This window comes from Hyperolius riggenbachi, chromosome 10, assembly GCF_040937935.1.
Source record: "Hyperolius riggenbachi isolate aHypRig1 chromosome 10, aHypRig1.pri, whole genome shotgun sequence".
Taxonomy (NCBI): domain Eukaryota; kingdom Metazoa; phylum Chordata; class Amphibia; order Anura; family Hyperoliidae; genus Hyperolius; species Hyperolius riggenbachi.
In genome coordinates, this window is record NC_090655.1 from 137821808 (window position 1) to 137843787 (window position 21980).

Consider the following 21980-nt stretch of genomic DNA (forward strand, 5'->3'; position numbering starts at 1 on the left):
CACGGATATACCTCTCCTGCATTCCATGTGCTAGAGGTCCGGCCTCTGTAAGCGCCTCTTGCTATTTCCTGATAAACAGGTAGTAGCATCAGAAGATTCGAGAGAGGAACCTCTGGCTCATGGAATTCATGGAAGAGGTATGTCCACATTCCCTGTTCCTGCCCGCTGCTGCGGCTGATTAATGCTGGAGGGGATAGCGCTAAAGGGAGAGACCGAGGTGAGGAAGGGGGGGAGTGACCCCCTCGCTGCCACTGTGTGTGGCCATTGCTCACCCCTCATGTGCTGCACCCCCTCCTGCCCCCCAAAACAGCCCTGGGTGGGCCCCAGAGGGGCCCCCTGTGGCTGCATCCCTTGCAGCCCCTATTGTTACGCCCCTGCTCTCTCACCTTTTTGTATCTTGGATTTTGTTGTTTATTTCGTAGCTAGCACTCTGTTATACATTTTACTCATCATGTTACATCTGTCATTGTAACCACCAGTTCTGTATTTTGTACCATTGTCCATATTTTATGTTTATCATTGTCTGTATCATTATGTACCCCTTGTTGTTTTCCAACTTTGTGCAGCGCCACAGAATACAGTATGTTGGCGCTTTATAAATCAATAACAATAATAATCATAATAATTATGTGAAATTTTGTTTTTAAAGCCCTCAGGACACAGCAGCCGGTGAACAGGCATGCTATGTGGGGCCAATCATGCTTATTCCTTGTGAGCGGTAAGGAAGGGAAGTTGACCAATGCCTGGTAAAAAGTTTGTCATTTAACATTAAACTGTAACGATCAGAAAATTAACTCCAACTAGATCATCAACTAGAATTGCTTTTTTTCTGATCAAAGTCACGTGTTCTGGCATGAATCAGGTAAATATGAATCAGGAAGAGCACCAATAAAAATAGCAATCAGCAGTAATTATGGCGCACTTCAAATCCCAGCCTCGCCAACATCTGCACAGTTTGTGTTTGTATGTTCTCCCCATCTGAGGAACTCCAGTTTTCACCCATATCCTGAAAACATACAGATAAGTTAATTGGTGTCCCTCTAAATTGAGTCAAGACTATGATAGCCAATTAGCCATATAACTAATGTAGGGATTAAACAGTATATGGCAAGACCATATACATTGTAATGAGCTGCTGAAGATGTCAGTGCTGTATAAATACTAAAAAAATAATACTGCAGCTTCTGAGGTAAAATGTAATAGGACACATAGAAAGTAGCCACAGCTTAAATGAGCAGATTAGAAGTGGAATAAGGACGCATTCCCACTAGAATATACATTTGCAAAATGCTTAAAGGGATCTTATATGTGAAAATGCATTGTGCATTGCAAATCACATGTATTTTAAAAAAATGCGTATAAAACTCTCTAGTAGAGATGATCTCGAGGTCATAACCATATGGTTGCTGAGCTGTAATTAGAAAAAATGGGATCCCACTCTGTTTCATTTTTCTTTAATAATGTTGGTCTGAGTATCATCATTTTCCATCATCATTAGATACCATGAATGTAACATTAAAGAAATAAACATTCTCAATGCGAGGGTTCCACCTGGGGATGATCAATGAGATGCAAATAATTTCTCCTTGGATTAAAATTCTATGTAAATGATATGCAAGTTGAAATTTGACCAATCAGAATAACTTGCTGTCAATTTTTATTAGCCTAAGTACAAGCTATTTAACATGTACATGAAATTTGAATCCAAAGAGAAATTATTTGCATTTAGTTCTATTTACATATTTTTAACTCAAAAACTCTAGAAGTCTTTATGTGCCTGAAAATTATACCTGTTGTACCTAAGCAGGTATGTCAAACCGGTCCTACGAGGGCCGAGATCCTCACACATTTTTGATACAGCTCAAATGAATTGATGGGTCTGAATCAGGAAGGGTGTGGTCCATCAGGTAGAACACATTCCTTTCTTTCTCAGTCGATCCTAATCACTGGCATGGATCTGGCCCTCCAGGCCTGGAGTTCGACACATGTGCTCTAAAGCTAAAGGAGTTGAGTGGTCTGCACACAGGAGGCAGTACCAAAATGGCCAGAAGCCCAGGTGGAACAGAGCATCATGGTCTACTCTGGAGATGAAACTCATGGCCCTATAGGTGAGTATGAAAAAGAGTTTGGAGTGTGGGGGAAGCAGTAAAGAGTTCAGGGATAAAAAATCCCAGACATGGGTCAAAGGTTATCTCCAGAATAGAATATGGAAACACATGGCAACACCTGCCTGCCGTAGGGGAAATTAGGAAATTCTCCCCATTCAGGATAAGAAAACTGACAGAGGCTGTGACAAATCCTCATTTAGTCTAAAGCTATGAATTTAGGACAATATGTGGCTGAAGAATCACTTAATACATTTGATGTATTTTAATTACTTAATTAAAATAGTCATCACACTATACCACAGCTTTGTACATGGCTTTGCTCAAAAATAGAGTTTACACATTTTTCAAATTTGCTGTAACTTTCTAGAGCGAGTTATTCTTCCCCACCAACACATAGATCAGACAATGTGCACAGTGCAAACACTGTTCTTTACATAAAGCTATTCCCTCTTCATAAATATATGCATTCAGACTTCTTAGCAAGTGAGATTCCATATATAACATTAGCAGTTAATGAGAACTGTAATTCATAATAGCTGTGTTGACAGGTGATTAATGTTTCTTGTGGGCTGCTATACCAGTAATCTGTGTTATTTATCTAGTGTGTAGTTTACAGGAAGCTGGAAAAACACAGCACAGGTACAGTCATTGCAGCACAGCTTTATAGTCATAGCATTTTACTGCAGGCAATGCTGTCCACTGATAACATATAATATGTAAGGAAACATAAGATCTTAATGATTGCTATCCATATCCTATTACAATAGCCAAAAAAACAGGAAAATTACCAGAGGTTTTTGTTAACTATGATACATTTGGACTAAATTAAATATGAAATTGTATCAAAGTGAATAGATGCTTCTGACTGACATAGTGGCATTGGCTCCTACCAGGGCAGTTTCTAGGCCATAGAGCTCCCAGGGCGAGGATGCATAAATTGCATAGACTTGGGCACACTACTGCGATGCACTAGCCAGTGGTGCCTTCCAGTATTATGTAGTCCCCAACATAGCTAGCCAGAGGCCCCCAGTATTAGTTAAACAGACATAGAACTCCCACCATGTGTAGGGAGCCAGAGGAACCACCGTTTTAGCCAGATGTAAGCCCCCAGTATAGGTAGCCACAAAAGCCCCCTAATATCAGGTAGCCAAAGAACCACTCCAATTTGGTAGTCAGAGAGCCCCCTGTTTTGAGAGCCAGAATGCCCCAAGTCTTGGTAGCCAGAGAGCCCTCCGTTTTGCAAGTCAGAGAGCCCCCTAATTTTGGTAGCCAAAGAGCCCCCCTTTGGTATCTAGATACCTCCCTCCCCCCTCGTTTTTGTAGCCAGAGAGCCCCCCTTTGATGAAGTTATAGATATTCTCACAGCTGGAGACATAGGACAGCAATGAAAATGCAGAACCATATTTTCCCCTTGCCACATTCTTTCATGACAATTTGCACAAACATCTAGTTATCACAGCTAATCAGAGCTTTTTAAATCCATCAGTTAATCAAACTGATGACATTTTCTCCATGAGTTCTCATAGACATGAGTGTCCCTAGATAAACATATTAATACTGCTATTTAAAAAGTTCTAGTTACCTGACCATCATCATTGCTCGATTGGCCTCAGTAGTGCTATAGATTGGGGCTTCCCAACCCTGTCCTCAAGTACCATCAACAGTGCATGTTTTGCAGAAAACCAGAAACATTCACAGGTGAGGTAATTAGTGTCTCAGCAGAACTAATTGCTGATTGACCTTTGTGGATTTCCACAAGATATTCACTGTTGGTGGTACTTGAGTTCAGGGTTGGGAATCCCAGCTATAGATGTCTCTCAGCAGCTAATCAGTGCCACCTCTTCTGAAACCCCTCCCCCTGATGCTTTGGTAAGGGATCAAGACATAGGATTCTCCAACCAACTGGAGGGTGGCCAAGTGTGAGAAAACGCGGAAAAGCCACCAATACTCAAGGTGAGGTGGCTGACTCCACGTTCAACATGGCAGCTGGCGCGCAGTCGGAGCGCGGAGAAACCACCGCATGCTCTAACAACAGGACGGCGGATTCCGCATCCAATGCGGCAAGTTGCTCGCATAGGCCTGCTCCTCTCAGTATTGCGGAATGCGGAGAAAACGCCGCACGCACTGACAGCGGTGCGGCGGTTTCCGCATCCAACTCAGCAGAAACATTACAACACATGACTGGTGTGGCTGGGACTGATAGTCCACACTGGTGTAGGAGGACGCGCGCGCAGAGAGGCAGGGCCTTTATGGCAGTCAGAAGAGGGTCAGCTGACCAAGCTGGTCAGCTGACAATTTCAGTAACTTCCATTGGTCCAGCACTTAGGGGAGGCGCTGGTGAGCGCTAGTGTATATATACTGGGTGCTGGTCATTCATCTGGTGTCTGCCGTTGCGATCACTACGTGGTAGCACTCAGACCTTGTCAGTATCTGTGTTTATTAGTCAGTTTCGTAGGTGTTGATGATCACGGAGCTCACACCTTAGCCTAGGAATTTTGTTATTATCTGTATTATTATCTAGACCAGTTTCCAAGGTGTTAATGGCCACGGAACTCACACCTTAGTCTAGGAATTCTGTACCATCTGTATTATTTGTATTATCTAGTCTAGTTCCCGGAGTGTGAGCATCTTGGAGCTCACACTCAAGTCTAGGCATTGTTGATTACCTGTTATGACTTTCTGCATTCCTGACCATTCTCTTGATCTCTGATTTTGTACCTTTGCCTTTCTGATTCTCTGTTGTCAATTCTCGGCTTGTCTCTGGATTCTGTACTTGCCTACTGTCTCTGTACTGTATCTGTCCGTGTGTTAACGACCTGGCTTATCCGACCTCGAGAACTATCTCTCCTGTTAGGAGATAGTTCACAGATCTGTCAGTGACACTTCTCCTTGGTGTCACTCACGTTCTGTCCTTCCCATTATCTCAGCCTGGCTCCGCCCCTTGGGGAGCATCAGGCCTGTGGAAGGAAGCTGATCCATAACAGTTACCCCTACTGTCTAGCACCCATCCCACGGGTGCTTTCCTCAAAGTATTACTGTTGCACCAAACACTCTCATCTCTCAGGTGTCCAGAGGTTAGAAGATATATCTGATTATCGGTGATACTGCAGATCATCAATAATCGGGTATATTCTGCATTCTCGGTGATACTGCAGATCACCGGTAATCAGACCCTCTCTGTGTTACACCGATCGTTACACCAAGTTACTGTATTTTTTGGACTATAAGCCTCACTTTTCCTCCCCCACAAAAGTGGGGGAAAAAAATCACTGCGCCTTATAGTCCAAATGCAGGGAGTTCCTTACTGGTGAATGCCTGCTACTAAGAACCTCCAACCCGCCACAATGTCGGGGACTCCCTGTACTGTGCCCATGCAGAGTAGGACACAGGGGGACACCAAGGGGCATAGAAGAGGACACAAGGGGGACACAAAGTGGCATAGAGGGGGACACAAAGGGGCATAAAGGAGGACACAAGGAGGATAGAAGCAGACACATGGGGGGCACAAGGGGGACAGAGGAGGACACAGGGAGACACAAGAGGTTCAAGGGGGCATGAGGTACAAGGGGGCATAATCCACAATATTTTTCCCCTAGTTTTTGTCCTCTAAACCTAGGTGCATCTTATATTCTGGAGCGTCTTATAAAAAAAAATACGGTAATTGTTCTCCTACTCAACTTAGTTGTCCCTGATCCCCTACCCCTCCTCTGTGGCATTAGAGGGGGTCTGAAAGACAGTGGTAGAAATATTTTTCCCTTCTTGCAATGCATTGTACTGTAATGCATTCCAGGCGTGTTTTATAACAAATTACCGACAGTATTTTTTGCTTGCTGGTGGCTTAAAAGGCATTTTATTGAAAAGATGTGAAAATATCAACTGGGAGAAAGCTTGGATTGGATCTGGGCCAATGTGAGTTTATTCATAATAAAGGAGTAAACATGGTTCACTAGTTACTGCCTAGGTTGCATTAGGTTATTATTTTAGATTGTATTCGAACATTTCAAAAGATGATAAGCGTTTACCAGATTTTCTCTTTCTTTCTTTCTTTCTTTCTTTCTTTCTTTCTTTCTTTCTTTCTTTCTTTCTTTCTTTCTTTCTTTCTTTCTAATCCTGCAACATCCATGAGTTCACTATAGACCTATAGTTGAAGAGAAATATAATGACTCTAACATGGCGCATGTTTTATATACTGATAGCTTTCCTTATCAAATACAGCATTGTTAAAAGCAAACTAAAACCCATAGTGACTGTGTCTGATAGGTTAATAGAATATTGCCACAAAGACAAAATACCATCTGGAGTGTCTGAACACGACAGAAAACATGAAGAGATGAATGAAGAATAGAAAGTGACAGTAGACAAATGAGGCCAGGCTTCAGTGGAATTTGGGTTAAGAGAGGTTCCCAATCTCTCAGTCTATGTTCCGCCTTCCTACAATTGTTTTGTGTAGACTCCAGAGACACTTGATGGAGACTCTTTACTGCAATCAGTGAACAGGAACCTTTCTCACCTGAAAATGAAGAGTCTTTTGTCCTCGGGGCAGAAGAAAAAGGTAGGGACATCTGCTGGGAAACAAACACAGTCCCTTGGATTAATGATATTATTAATTTTTTTCTTATCCCCACTCTATAAAAAACACAAAAATGTGCAACTGCAATAAATGTAATGCAACATAAAACTGAAAATATGTTAATCGACATGCAACTTGTAGCAACGTAAAACGCTTATGTTTTCAAATTGTGCCGTGGTATGTTATTCTAAGGCTGCGATTGACCTGCTAAAAGTTATGTGCCATTAACACCTGCCATTTTGAAGACTTGAATCATAGCTCCACAGCTCTGAGAAAAAAATAATAGTTCTCCCCAGATTATATATATATATTTATATATATATATATATATATATATATATATATATATATATATATATATATATATATATATATATACTGTGTATATATATATATAATATATATATATATATATATAGGATTACAGCAACTGTATTTAAGAAGAGGCCTTGTCCCGCAAAGCCGCCCGGAAGACCTCACATTACCCAACTTCCATTACCTGGCCACGCCTCCCCTCCCCTCTCTCCCCGGAGAAAAACGCCAAGACATTTACTGCAGTAACTGTCTTGCCGTTTTTTCTTTGGGGAGAGAGGGAAGGCGGGGCCAGGTGCCGGAAGTCGGGTGATGCGGGGTGGCTTTGCGGGACAAGGCAAGATGAGGCAGATGGGTGTGTACACATTATTATCCACCATATTTTAAGGATGCCATTTGGCTCATACCTCATCTCTGACTTGGGCTATTGGGTAAGGGGTTGTGCTGTTTATTATTTTCTTTTGTGCACTATTTTCTATTCTGACGATGCCCTCTTGAAAGATGAAACATGGTTGAGTGTCTGCATTGTATATATTATGCACCCCTATACTGTACACATGATTCCTACCATATTTTGCCTTCTGTGAAGGCGTCTAATACCAATATAGTGTTTTTTTACAACTATGGGGGCACACTTTGGCTTGACTGGCCATAGGGATTATCTATAGACCAATTGGTCACATCCGCTCTGGGGAACCAGTTATTTATTTCTATGTTTATTCCTGTACCATTGTTAGGCTACACACATATGATTCTATTTATTTTGTGCACATGTGCAGTTGTCTTCGGGCTAAGTGACTACATTTAGGTGTCTGCCACAGAGGAGATAGCTACACTCCACCATTAACTCTGTAGGTGGGAGGGATCAGCAAAGACCCACCTCTGTTTGGCGTCACCGGTCACATTACTTTGACCCAACTGCACCGTGGCATGTTGAAAGTTTTGCTCAGGTTTGAATGTTTTCATCGCACCATAGGAGTGCAGAATTAAAGTATTTGATGCAGAGTTGGTGTACTGGTAAGTCCACCTTATTCAGACATGCGATTTTTCATGCATCACTGAAACCTGGATTGATGCCAATGCGGGCCCCACATTGGAAGCAACCATCCCATACAATTACTCAGTCCTAAGTGAGGGAAGACGAGACCGCAGAGGAGGGGGTGTAGCAATTTGTGGCAAAACAACTCTGCAACTCAGAGCCCTGAATGTTGGCTCAACAAAGTCTTTTGAATGTATAGGTGCCCAGATCTCAGCTGGTAAAGGCTTCAACATTTTAGTGGTTTATCGTCCCCCCGGAGATGCTGACCCATTCCTACAGGAATTCTCAGAACTTCTGGCAATGCTAACTCTGTCTTATCCGAGATGGATCATCCTTGGTGACTTCAACGTCTGGGCTGATGACACTCAATCACAAAATGCAAATGAACTAATAAATCTCATGGGTGGACTAGGCTTCACACAAGTTGTAAAATATGCTACTCACAGAGGAGGGCATACGCTAGACTTACTATTCCACCTTGGAATGGACATTAGTAACACAACAGTAACCCCAGTGGTGTGGTCAGACCATCACATAATACAGTTTACTATTGAACATCACCCTATCAAGCAGCTCCCTAAAGAAACAATCAAAGTCCGTCCCCTGAATAAATTAACACCGGAGAGGATAACTGCCAACCTGGATTTTACAAATCTGCTCCACAGTCAAATGAACACTCTAGTAACCCAGTACAACAACACGATATATGAAACACTTGACAATATTGCCCCATGGCGCACCAAATCAGCAACCAAAAAGCAGAAAGCTAATTGGTTTGACAAAACCATCATGGATCTAAAAAAGAAAGGGTGCAGACTTGAAAGACAGTGGCGTAAATCAGGGTCTGAGGAGCACAAATCTAGCCTAATTCAACACCTCAGACAATACCAACAAGCAATAACCAAGAAAAAATCAGACTTTATCTCGCACAAAATATCTACAGCCAACAACAGAGCTGGTCAACTCTTCCACACAGTGGAATTACTCTGCAATCCTTCCTGCCTAAAAGCCCCAACCACATTCTCCAGGGAAAGGTGTGAAGAATTCTCTGCCTTCTTCACAAACAAGGTGTCTACCATCCGTGCCAGCATTACACCAACATCAATTGACCACTGGACTTTGCATCTGCCTACTACCACCATGGCAAGTCTTTGACACTCTGAGTGAAGAAGATTTTGGAATTCTCATTCAAAGTCTCCCCCCCACTACCCGCAAGAAGTTTTGAATCAGGATGATACCATTTATTGGCTAACTTAGAGATGGATAAACAGTGAGCTTTCGACTTATAAAAAGCCTTCGTCGGACTGGTTCCTGACCAGAACTGAAAAACACAGCTTATATACACTGACATACAGAGGAGAAACATTCTTTAGCAAACATAAATGTAATTAGATGCCTTAACTGTTACTGAGGAGGCTTTCCCAGGCATCCTATCTAAATTGATAAGATCAATAGAATTCTCAACATGACATAAAGCAGACTCTGGTGATGAAGAGACATCGTAAATTCCGAATTCAAATGGTAACTGGCCTGGTTACATGCACCATTAATTCTAAGCTTAAGAGAATTGTGGCATTTAAAGCCAGCACCTGAAAGCAAATAAAATGAATAGTGACAGTGAATTCCATCTTACACAGCATATGGCACAAAAATGAATGAAAAGATAGAAAAATTAAAATTAAAAGAACTGTGGCATTTAAAACCCATCGTACCAGCACAAGAAGTTGGAGTCCTTGTTTAAACCATCTTGTACAGTTTTGAACCAATGTATAAACTTAGTTTCTTGTGTTAGTCTCATGTTTCCCGATTTGAAGCCACCCATTAATACAGTGACGCGAAAATCGCTTAAACTGTGTCCAGGTAAACAAAAGTGTGTTGGTATTGGGAGATCAGTATAATTTGTAATATCCTTTTTCCTGCTGTTAATAGTGGATCTGTGGTGTGTCATGCGATCCCGCAGTGGTTGACTTGTTTCTCCCACATAAATTCCTTTGGGGCATTTTGCACACATGATCAGGTATACCACATTAGATGAGTCGCAGGAAAAGGTGCCTTGTGCTTTGTGACGCCAAATCTCTGACAGGGTTCTGAATAAAAGAAAAACACTGGCGCATAACATAACATTGCAAGAGCAACAAGCTATCACATCCCTTAAGGAGAATAAGGACATTATTATTAAGCCAGCGGATAAAGGGGGTGCCATAGTCATCATGAACACCGGTGACTATATCCAGGAGGCACAAAGACAGTTGTCTAACACCATGCACTATGCCAAATTACAGGAGGACCCAACAAAAAGGTACAGGATGGCACTCAATAGGATGGTAAAGAAATTGCCCGTAAACACCAGGCTTCATGTACAGACTCTTATCCCGGAAAAGCCGAGAACCGCCTGCTTTTACATGCTTCCCAAAGTCCACAAAGAGGGGAACCCAGGCAGGCCCATAATCTCAGGGAATGGAACTCTCACAGAGAATATCTCAGGGTGGTTGGAAAACATTTTGAAGCCTCTAGTCTGTAAAAGACCCAGCTACATACAGGATACTACACACCTCCTGAACCAACTGGCAGCCATTGGCCCAGTGCCTGAAGGCACCATTCTTGCCACTATGGATGTAGAGTCTCTGTACACCAACATTCCCCACAATGATGGAATTGCGGCCTGTCGCAAATATCTTCAAGGTTTGGGTACACCTATAAACTCAATTGCTGGACTAATGAGATTCGTTCTCACACACAATTATTTCACTTTTGGAGAGGACCTCTATTTGCAGCAAATGGGAGTGGCAATGGGCTCACGGTTTGCACCGCAGTACGCAAATCTCTTCATGGCAAAGATTGAAGAAGAATACCTGAATACTTGTCATATAAAACCCATGGCCTACTTCCGTTTTATCGACGACATCTTGATCATCTGGTCTGCAAGTGAGGAGGATCTGGTCCAATTTCACAGGAACTTCAATGCTTTCCATCCCACAATCAAACTGAAATTGAGCTACTCTCACAAGGAGATTAACTTTCTTGACACCACCATATACATCAGAGAGAACAGCTTACAAACGTCCATGTACCGCAAACCGACGGATCGTCCCACATACCTCAGGTATGACCGTTTCCACCCCAAACATATAAAGAATTCCATAATTTACAGCCAGGCAATAAGATGCAATCGGATCTGTTGTGACAAGGATGACAAAGACAAACACCTGGGTTACCTGAAGAAGAATTTCATAAAACAGGGATACAATCCTGTAATGGCTGAGACCCAAATCAGGAAAGCTAACAACATCCCTAGGACTCAGCTCCTGGAGTACAAGCAGAGCCAGGAAGAGAGCCGTGTCCCACTGGTGGTAACCTACAACCCACGCTTGGAAATCTTAAGAAAGATTGCAAAAGAACTTCATCCTGTTCTACACAAGGATCAGAGACTGAAAAAGATATTCCCTGAACCTCCCCTCCTTGCGTTCCGACAGCCACCCAATCTTAAGCAGATGATAGTGAGGAGTGCCTTAAATAGGCAAGAACAGAATGGAACATTCCCCTGCCGAGGGAAAACATGTGGGACCTGTGAATACATCCATTCCACTGACAGGATACTAATACCGGGTACACAACAGGAATACAAAGTACAAGGCACCTTTTCCTGCGACTCATCTAATGTGGTATACCTGATCATGTGTGCAAAATGCCCCAAAGGAATTTATGTGGGAGAAACAAGTCAACCACTGCGGGATCGCATGACACACCACAGATCCACTATTAACAGCAGGAAAAAGGATATTACAAATTATACTGATCTCCCAATACCAACACACTTTTGTTTACCTGGACACAGTTTAAGCGATTTTCGCGTCACTGTATTAATGGGTGGCTTCAAATCGGGAAACATGAGACTAACACAAGAAACTAAGTTTATACATTGGTTCAAAACTGTACAAGATGGTTTAAACAAGGACTCCAACTTCTTGTGCTGGTACGATGGGTTTTAAATGCCACAGTTCTTTTAATTTTAATTTTTCTATCTTTTCATTCATTTTTGTGCCATATGCTGTGTAAGATGGAATTCACTGTCACTATTCATTTTATTTGCTTTCAGGTGCTGGCTTTAAATGCCACAATTCTCTTAAGCTTAGAATTAATGGTGCATGTAACCAGGCCAGTTACCATTTGAATTCGGAATTTACGATGTCTCTTCATCACCAGAGTCTGCTTTATGTCATGTTGAGGATTCTATTGATCTTATCAATTTAGATAGGATGCCTGGGAAAGCCTCCTCAGTAACAGTTAAGGCATCTAATTACATTTATGTTTGCTAAAGAATGTTTCTCCTCTGTATGTCAGTGTATATAAGCTGTGTTTTTCAGTTCTGGTCAGGAACCAGTCCGACGAAGGCTTTTTATAAGTCGAAAGCTCACTGTTTATCCATCTCTAAGTTAGCCAATAAATGGTATCATCCTGATTCAAAACTTCTTGCTTTTACTCATGGCTAACACGGTACAACACTTTACTGCTTCTACCCCACTACCCGCGACCTGGATCCTGGCCCAACTGGATCCCTAATGCAGTGCCCAGAGCTGATCAGGCCAGCACTTCACAAAATCACTCAGTGCTCCTTGCAAAGTGGACTTTTCCCAGAAGAACTAAAGAAAGCAATCATAAAACCCCTTTTGAAGAAACCATCATTAGATCCTGATTCTGTAACCAACTACAGACCTGTGGCGAACTTACCATTCCTATCAAAAGTTATCGAGAAAGTAGTCGCCAACCTGCTGGAAGCCAGGCTTACAGATAACAACATCTTTGATACTTTTCAGTCAGGATTCAGGAAAAGGCACAGCACTGAAACGGCATTAGTCCGAGTAATGAATGATCTACTTACTGCAAGGGACAAGGGTGATTGCTCAATTTTGATTCTTCTTGACTTGTCTGCAGCATTTGATACTGTGGATCATGAAATACTAATCCAGCGACTGAAGAATTACTGTGGCCTAGGGGGCACTGTTCTTAGCTGGTTTCAGACCTTCCTATCTGGCAGGACACAGCAAGTATGTCTGGGCACACACTACTCTAATCCAGTGCCACTTCCCTATGGAGTTCCACAGGGTTCTGTACTATCACTATTACTCTTTGCAGTCTACGGGAACAGTAAATTCGGGCGCCTGAGGCTAGTGGACAAATCGGGCGCCGCCATTCACTCCTATAATAAATATCGTTTAATGGGCGCCCGATAGGAAAAAAGGGCGCCGGAGAAAAATAACGTTTTAAAAGCGGCGCCCGGAGACTTAATGTTTTATTACTGTTTCTCATGATTACACATTATTAAATGATTTATACATTTTTAAATTTTATTTTTAAACGAAAAACAGTACAATATTTTTTTTTAAACATTATTTTTAAACGAAAAACAGTACATTTTTTTTTTTTTTTTTAACATTATTTTTAAACGAAAAAACTAACAGGTGGGTCTTAGGTTTAGGCACCAACAGGGGGGGTCTTAGGTTTAGGCACCAACAGGGGGTTCTTAGGTTTAGGCACCAACAGGGGGTCTTAGGTTTAGGCACCAAAAGGGGGGTCTTAGGTTTAGGCACCAACAGGGGGGTCTTAGGTTTAGGCACCAACAGGGGGTCTTAGGTTTAGGCACCAACAGGGGGGTCTTAGGTTTAGGCACCAACAGGGGGGTCTTAGGTTTAGGCACCAACAGGGGGGTCTTAGGTTTAGGCACTAACAGGGGGGTCTAGGGGTTAGGGGTAGGTACAGGGAGGGTTACTTAGGCACCAACAGGGGGGGTCTTAGGTTTAGGCATCAACAGGGGGGTCTAGGGGTTAGGGGTAGGTACAGGGAGGGTTACTTAGTATTTTTTTTTTAAACGTTATTATACGTTTCACTATTTAAACGAAAGATTAACGTTTTTACAATTGCCGATTTAATGCACATTATTTAATGATTTATAACTTTATAAAACATTAATTTTAAACGAAATACAGTACAATACATTTTTAAACGTTATCAATGCTTATCGTTAAAAACCCGGCGCCCTTTTTTCCCAGCGCCCCTTTTTAACGTACGCGCAGTCTACATGCTCCCACTGGGCAAAATAATCCAGAACTATGGCCTAGGATACCATTGTTATGCAGATGACACACAACTGTACCTGTCCTTCAAGCCTGGCACCCAAGACCCATCAGCATCCATAAATGCGTGTCTAGTGGATTTACAAAATTGGATGAACACCAGCTGGCTGAGGCTAAACTCTGACAAAACAGAGGTGTTGGTGGTAGGTGGTCCACACATGATGGATAAAGTTCAAAACGCTCACCACCTCAAACTAGCAATTGGGGGAGATACTGTACAGTATAAAGACTCTGTGCGAAACCTTGGGGTGATCCTGGATGGAAATCTAAAACTCAAACAGCAGATATCAGCTGTCGTCAAGTCTTCCTTCTTCCATCTAAGAAATATAGCGAAAATCAAACACCTTATCCCAGCTGAAGACCTACCTGCCCTGGTTCATGCATTTGTATCCTCCCGCCTAGACTACTGCAACGCCCTGTTCATCGGATCTACAGAAAAGGTTCTGCGCCCCTTACAGCTAGTACAGAATGCTGCAGCCAGACTCCTAGCCAATGCCCCCCGCAGATCACACATCACCCCAGTACTGCAAACTCTTCACTGGTTGCCAGTAAAATCGAGAATCAATTTTAAGATCTGCCTGCTGACATTCAAGGCTCTACACCAGGGGTGCCCAATAGGTCGATCGCGATCTACTGGTAGATCGCGACCGCCTGATTGGTAGATCGCGGCCTCATGGCCGCGTCCCATTGAATTTTGCAGCCAGCAGCTTAAGAACGCAGCCAGTTGGCCGCGTCCTGTCAGATTCTGCTGCTGGCCGCTCGCGGGGAGGAGAGAGGCGCAGCTGAGAGGCCAGGGGCGGCGACGCAGTGTCATGGCTGGGGGGCGGCGCTGGAGACAACACTTCCGCCTCCACTCACGCTGCCCGCCGGAGCCTCCCTCAGCCGCCGAACTGCATATCTGCACTCCAGGCAGCCGCGGCTGAGGGAGTGAAGCCAGGACGCCACCGCTGGAGCTGAAGGGAGGTAAGTTGCGTGCACCCGGGCTCCTATCCCTAGATACCTACACTAAGGCACATACATCCTGCTATCCTACGCTAAGGCACGCACTCAGCTAACCTACGCTAAGGCACCCACCCAGCCAACCTACGCTAAGGCACCCACCCAGCTAACCTAAGCTAAGGCACCCACCTAGCTAACCTAAGCTAAGGCACCCACCCAGCTAACCTAAGCTAAGGCACCCACCCAGCTAACCTAAGCTAAGGCACCCACCCAGCTAACCTAAGCTAAGGCACCCACCCAGCTAACCTAAGCTAAGGCACCCACCCAGCTAACCTAAGCTAAGGCACCCACCCAGCTAACCTAAGCTAAGGCACCCACCCAGCTAACCTAAGCTAAGGCACCCACCCAGCTAACCTAAGCTAAGGCACCCACCCAGCTAACCTAAGCTAAGGCACCCACCCAGCTAACCTAAGCTAAGGCACCCAACCTTAGCGTAGGTTGGCTGGGTGGGTGCCTTAGCGTAGGTTAGCTGGGTGGGTGCCTTAGCTAAGGCACCCACCCAGCTAACCTAAGCTAAGGCACCCACCCAGCTAACCTAAGCTAAGGCACCCACCCAGCTAACCTAAGCTAAGGCACCCACCCAGCCAACCTAAGCTAAGGCACCCACCCAGCCAACCTACGCTAAGGCACCCACCCAGCCAACCTAAGCTAAGGCACCCACCCAGCTAACCTAAGCTAAGGCACCCACCCAGCCAACCTAAGCTAAGGCACCCACCCAGCCAACCTAAGCTAAGGCACCCACCCAGCCAACCTAAGCTAAGGCACCCACCCAGCTAACCTACGCTAAGGCACCCACCCAGCCAACCTATGCTAAGGCACCCACCCAGCCAACCTAAGCTAAGGCACCCACCCAGCCAACCTAAGCTAAGGCACCCACCCAGCTAACCTAAGCTAAGGCACCCAAGGCACATACACCTAGCCAACCTATACTGAAGGCACATACACCTAGCCAACCTATACTGAAGGCACATACACCTAGCTAACCTATACTGAAGGCACATACACCTAGCTAACCTATACTGAAGGCACATACACCTAGCTAACCTATACAGATGGCACATATACCTAGCTAACCTATACTGAAGGGACCTGTACCTAACTACCTTTGCAGCGGGGTTCCGGGGGGGGGGGGGGGCGCGGTGGCCTTTGAAACGTCGGTAGATCTCCTGGCCTCAGCGAATTTAAAAGTAGCTCGCGAGCCGAAAAAGTGTGAGCACCCCTGCTCTACACCACATGGGACCCAAATACATAGCGGATCTATTGGAACTTTATGCCCCTCCACGCAACCTCCGCTCTGCCAACAAGATGAAGCTGATTATTCCCAGGATACACTTAACATTTGGTGCTCGGGCCTTTTCCTACGCAGCCCCTACTCTATGGAACTCACTTCCACAATCAGTACGAGAGGCTCCCTCTCTGGACAGCTTTAAAAAAAGGCTAAAAACTCACCTCTTTTCCCTAGCCTTTGAGACTGCATAATGCAGGGTCACAGCGCTTTGAGTCCCCAGGGAGAAAAGCGCTATATAAATATTATTGTTATTGTAAGTCTGAGCTGGGATAACTCTTTTTTTGCAGCACTTATAAATTTAATTTCTTATATTATTTTTACGCGGAATCAGTACCTGAAGTTCTGCTTCCTGTTAAAATGGCTCCAAATGATTCAGAGATGGACCAATTTTATTTTGTCAAAAAATGTAACTCATCCCTTGTTAGAAATACTGGATGTGTATTGTGAGACCAGACTTGTGCTATAGACAGATTGGTCCACGCTGATAACCTTCACACAAAAGAAGTGCCATCAGATTAGGAAAACGGGCCCTTGATAGCCACAATTACTGCTTAAAAAAACAGTACAATGTTCCATTTTATTTATCTATGTAGTTAATGGCCATGAAAACGGAAATGGAAAAAATAAAAAGTAGTAGATATAACTTTTCCTATATAGATATTTTCTTGGCATTTCCAGTTGATAGCAGTATTATGCTCTATCTGTAAAGTCAGCATTATAAAATGTTAAGTAATGTGTCTTAATGAATAATTCAGGAAATATAGTATTTATCATACTAGTTTTATAAGTTAGAATCCATTAGGATACACTTACTGTTTCACAGAGTCCATTTATCCTCAAGGCTCACAAACAAAATAAAGTAGTATTGGTTGCCTGTATTGTGTCAGCAGACCGTAGCAGTCAGAATGTGGCAGCTCTTATACACAAGTCTGATTTGATTTTTACTGGTATTATTGCCAGTATAAAAAAGGAAAACAGGTAAGGGAAGCTATAGTGCCAAGCTTGGTTCACACATAAATCTGTACTTTTCCAGTCCAGTACTGTCTTGTCCTGTCAGTTTTACATCAATTTTCTATCAGTTTTACCTGATTGGACCAGAAATGTACACCTTTTATGCAGTGGAGGTATCAGTTTCAATTTTTTTGCGGGGCACAAAGGGTGCATGATGGCTGGCTGGTGGGGTCCATTTTGGTGATCAAAATCAATGTTTGTCTGGTGAGCTTTAGATATTTTTGCCAAACTCAGGTGATAAAATTAAGGCCAACTAGTTCAGCAATGACTGGCAACCAAATGTAAACATCACAAACTCAACTCAGAGGTTTTTGAGCAGAGCAGATTGTACAAATGATGGTGCTATAATGTAAGAAAAGTTACCTACAGATGTACTTGGCCAGTTGGCTGGCAAGCTGCTCCTATGTGGACAGATCACAGACAAATCATTCTAGCCCCCAGCCTGTGTCTGATGACTCAACAAGCAAGGGGAAGGGGGACAAGCAAAAATCTGGTCTGCAATTATAGGAATGCTGTAATAACTAATAAAGGCTTTTTGTAAAGGATTGCGGAGATGCCGCCACGCGGTCTGGCGGCGGGGCGGCTATCTCCGCGTTCAGACCGGCAGTTTCCGCACAGCAGCATGCGTCTGGTTTGTCTGAGCCTTCTAGTGCACACAGATGGAGAGCTACGAGGCAGGACCTTTATGCCAGGAGGAGAGGGATCAGCTGATCAGGTTGGTCAGCTGATCCCAGCGCAGACTGTCATTGGCTGAGTGGCGCTGAGGAGCGCTGCACTAGATATAGATCTCGCTGGTCAGTCTCATGTTGTCTGCCGTTGCGAATACATACGTGTGAGCACTCAGACCATAGTCAGATCCCACAGTGTGTTAGAACCAGGTGGACCTGGGAATTCACACTTAGCCAGATTACGCTTGTGTCATTACTGTGTTATACTTTAGACCAGTTCTAGGGTGTTGTGACCAAGGACCTCACACCCAAGCTTAGGAATACTGTGTCATTGCTGTGTTATACTTTAGACCAGTTCCAGGGTGTTGTGACCAAGGACCTCACACCCAAGCTTAGGAATACTGTGTCATTGCTGTGTTATACTTTAGACCAGTTCCAGGGTGTTGTGACCAAGGACCTCACACCCAAGCTTAGGAATACTGTGTCATTGCTGTGTTATACTTTAGACCAGTTCCAGGGTGTTGTGACCAAGGACCTCACACCCAAGCTTAGGAATACTGTGTCAGAGCTGTGTTATACTTTAGATCAGTTCCTGGGTGTTGAGACCACGGACCTCACAGTCTAGACTAGGCCTCTGCTTTATCTGTTATGACCCATTGCTTTCTCGACCTCTCTCTTGCTTTCTGATTCGGTACCTATGCATATCTGCCTACCTGTTGCCAAACCCTGCCTGTACCTGGTCACCGAATCAGCCTTCTGTCTCTGTACCTTATCTGCTCGTGTGTTGCGGACCTGGCCTGGCCGACCCTTCTGGCTGTCACTCATTCCTTGAGTGTTCAGTCTGTCTGTACTACCTGTGACACTACCCCGCCAAGTGTCAGGTAGCTGCAGAAACCTCCTGTTCCTCAGGGAGGCCTCTCTGCAGTCCAGTCAGGGGCTCCATCCCTTAGGAGTCCTTTGGCTGCAGTATAGTCTGATTCCCAGTATTGCAGGGAATCACTGGCTCGCAGGTTATCTCTATCCCCTTTCCTAGGAGATAGTTCACACCCAGCCAAGGGCCACCTGCTCCTTAGGTGGTCCATGCTCATTGTTATCTGCGTCTCCCGCCCCACAGGAGACAGCCTACTGTTGCACCAAAACACTTACACTTTATCAGGTGTCCAGAGGTTAGTCATACTTGTATTATTGGTGATTCTGCAGATCATCAATAATCTGGTATATATCTGTATTGTTGGTGATACTGCAGATCACCAATAATCAGATTCTCTCTGTGTGCTGACACCAATCGTTACACTTTTCTATTGATTATTGAGAAGGGTATGAATAATTTTGGACTGGACACTTTTTGTTCAAATGTAAATCAAAGCTGAGAATTTTTTTTTTCCCCACAACAATTCCTCTTGTACCTATGTACCTTATTGTCTTTTGGGAGACACCAATAATATTCAGAACAGTGTGTGGAGCCTATATTCACCTATTGATTTTCAAGGGGAATATTTAATTGCTGCCATTCTTGCACTGTTAATGGCACAAGCCTCAAACCTGGTACAGTTGGTCATTGGGTGACTGGGGTTCAAATTCAGAAAAGGGGTGGAGACACAGCCAATCACGTGTTTCATTTAAATGCAAATTATTGATGCCAAAGGCCGCAAAGCTCACAAACTAGGTCATTGAGCAATTGTGTGTTAGGGTTAGAAAAAGTGGACAGAACCAACACCAGCCAAATACATACCTGGGCAAAGCCAAGCCATCAACTAGTATGTATATATATATATATATATATATATATATATATATATATATATATATACACATCTATCTATCTATTTATATAAATATAGGTATATATATCTATATATAGATATATATATATGCAGGTGTGTGTATGTTGATATAGAGATATTATATTTAATCCAGCTTGTAACAGCTGCCCAGTGCTGTCAATTCTGACTAGTCCCTGTTGTGTTTCCTGTTACTCCTAGCTATGCTTGACTGATATTACTGACTTGACTCGGGCATGTCTACTACTCCAAACCTTACTCATCCTGACCATTTCCTGCCTCTTTTGACTCATCTCTGACCTTCACCCTCAGCCTGTCACCGCCTCAGCCTGCTGCTTGAATCTAAACAGTTTTTCACCTAGTGCTGCCGTTTGGCTGTTCCCAACTAGGACTGCCAGCTTCATGCCTTGTATGTTTTACTGTTTTTAACCTTACCTTAAAGAACCAATTGGGATCTCAGCCTTTTGTTTGTACTCTCTTTTCACTGCAGGGTCATCTGTTCTCCCTTCCTTAAGTGGAGTTGCCCCAGGAACCACTACCTGGTGGTCACTGGTAAAGAATCACATTGCCCACTAGAAGTAGAAGACCATCATTCCTTGTGTGGTTTTCTGGTAAAGGCTGGGTGGCCACTTAAATTTTCCAACCTGGTGGAAGAGTCAACAGTTAGGTGTGTATGCAGGACACACAGGGAATCTCACAACTTGATCTAGTTATCTTTGATCTTAGCATTCAGTTATGTAATACATAATTGAATACCTTAATAAACAACATAATATCCTGGTTTGCCTGTATGCTCTTTGTGCTGTCTGTCAAAAACACATCAACAGTTTTTTTTCTAGCTGCAATGTTTTCAGCTCCCTTAAAGCATTCAGTAGTAGAACCGAATAAACATTACCTATGGTGACCGAGTCATGTTTCTGCCAGATTAATGAAATGTTTTCTCAGTAATTAGTTTTGAAAGGGTACATGAAAATTCAAATGCTTTAAGTGACATCTGAATATTCTTTTATGAAAACAGATCAAAAACTGAAGTAGAAATCCCTCTGGTGATAAAAGAATTCAGAAGTTTATTTATCTCTTTTTACTTAATTATTTCCTCAAATACCCCCAGGAACAATCACAGACCACAAGGACCATTGTGGGGTGTAGCAGATCTTCAAAGCTGAAATCAGAATTTAAATTACAATAATATTTCTTTGAATCTTTTAAAATAGATAATGCTTTATTTTGTGTATAAATAAAAAAGAAACTAACATCATTAAGTATTTTTATATACAATTTGTGTATTTCTATCACCTTTGCAATTAAATAACCAAGATGCCCTCTGATCGGAATGTTATTTTTAAGATGGAGTTGCGTTCTATCCTCCATTTCATGGGCATTTCAATGAGACCACAGTTGGGCAATTCTCTGGTGTTTGGCTATGCAATTTCTGGATGTATGGTTACTCCAATAGAGATGATTTTAGTCTCTTGTTGTGGATTCTCGACTAACGAAATCGAAAACGAATCATGACACCAAAAGGTCAGGTTTATTAAAACCAGTGCAAGGAGAATTGTAGCAGAACTGGTGCAAAATGGGCACAAAGGGGAAGCAGCTGCTTAGAGTAACCAATCTGGACATCATTTCCATTTTTGCACAAATACTGCTCCAGTTTTCTATGCCCTGGCTTTGATAAATATGCTCTAGTATTTTTTTTTTTTGCCTTCCTTTAGACAACTCTATATTATGATTCCATGGTGGGACTTGGTGGACTTTTGTTGATCCAACTTGGACACAAGTGCTGCTTCCATGCCCTTATCAGCCATGATTAATATGTGGATGTCTAACCTAAGGAGCAGATGAATGGAGCAGAGCATGCCTATATCTTCTAGTTGATCCATTTGGCACTAGGATCCAGTGTGTCATAGTCTGTATGGCATATACAAACTCCTTATTGCAAGTAGAGCTCCCATTAAATTCATATAACTTGAACACCCATAAATACCACAAAATCAAGATATCTCTCGAGAGTAAAGAGAAATGTAATTATCCTTCATTTTCACTAAGGTGCATCATGTGGCTTCAGATGTT

At 43.2% G+C, this 21980-nt stretch overlaps 1 protein-coding gene across 9 annotated transcripts in view; it reads right to left on the reverse strand.

The window, feature by feature from the left end:
* Positions 1-5958: 5958 nt before the first annotated feature.
* LOC137536207 (leukocyte tyrosine kinase receptor-like) overlaps positions 5959-21980 on the reverse strand; it is a 522796-nt gene continuing 506774 nt past the window's right edge. For 5 of the 9 annotated variants that reach the window (XR_011024541.1, XM_068258311.1, XM_068258309.1 and 2 more), the window contains 3 exons: positions 20343-20551; positions 6619-6670; positions 5959-6246 (listed from right to left, as the gene is read on the reverse strand). Coding sequence is in view for 1 of the 9 variants with exons in the window: in XM_068258322.1 (XP_068114423.1) it covers positions 6127-6246; positions 6619-6673 (175 nt within the window). In the remaining 8 variants the exon portion in view is untranslated. Of the gene's footprint in view, positions 6247-6618; positions 6674-20342; positions 20552-21980 lie in introns of all 9 variants that reach the window. The other 4 variants (XM_068258322.1, XM_068258313.1, XM_068258310.1 and 1 more) reach the window with 3 other exon arrangements.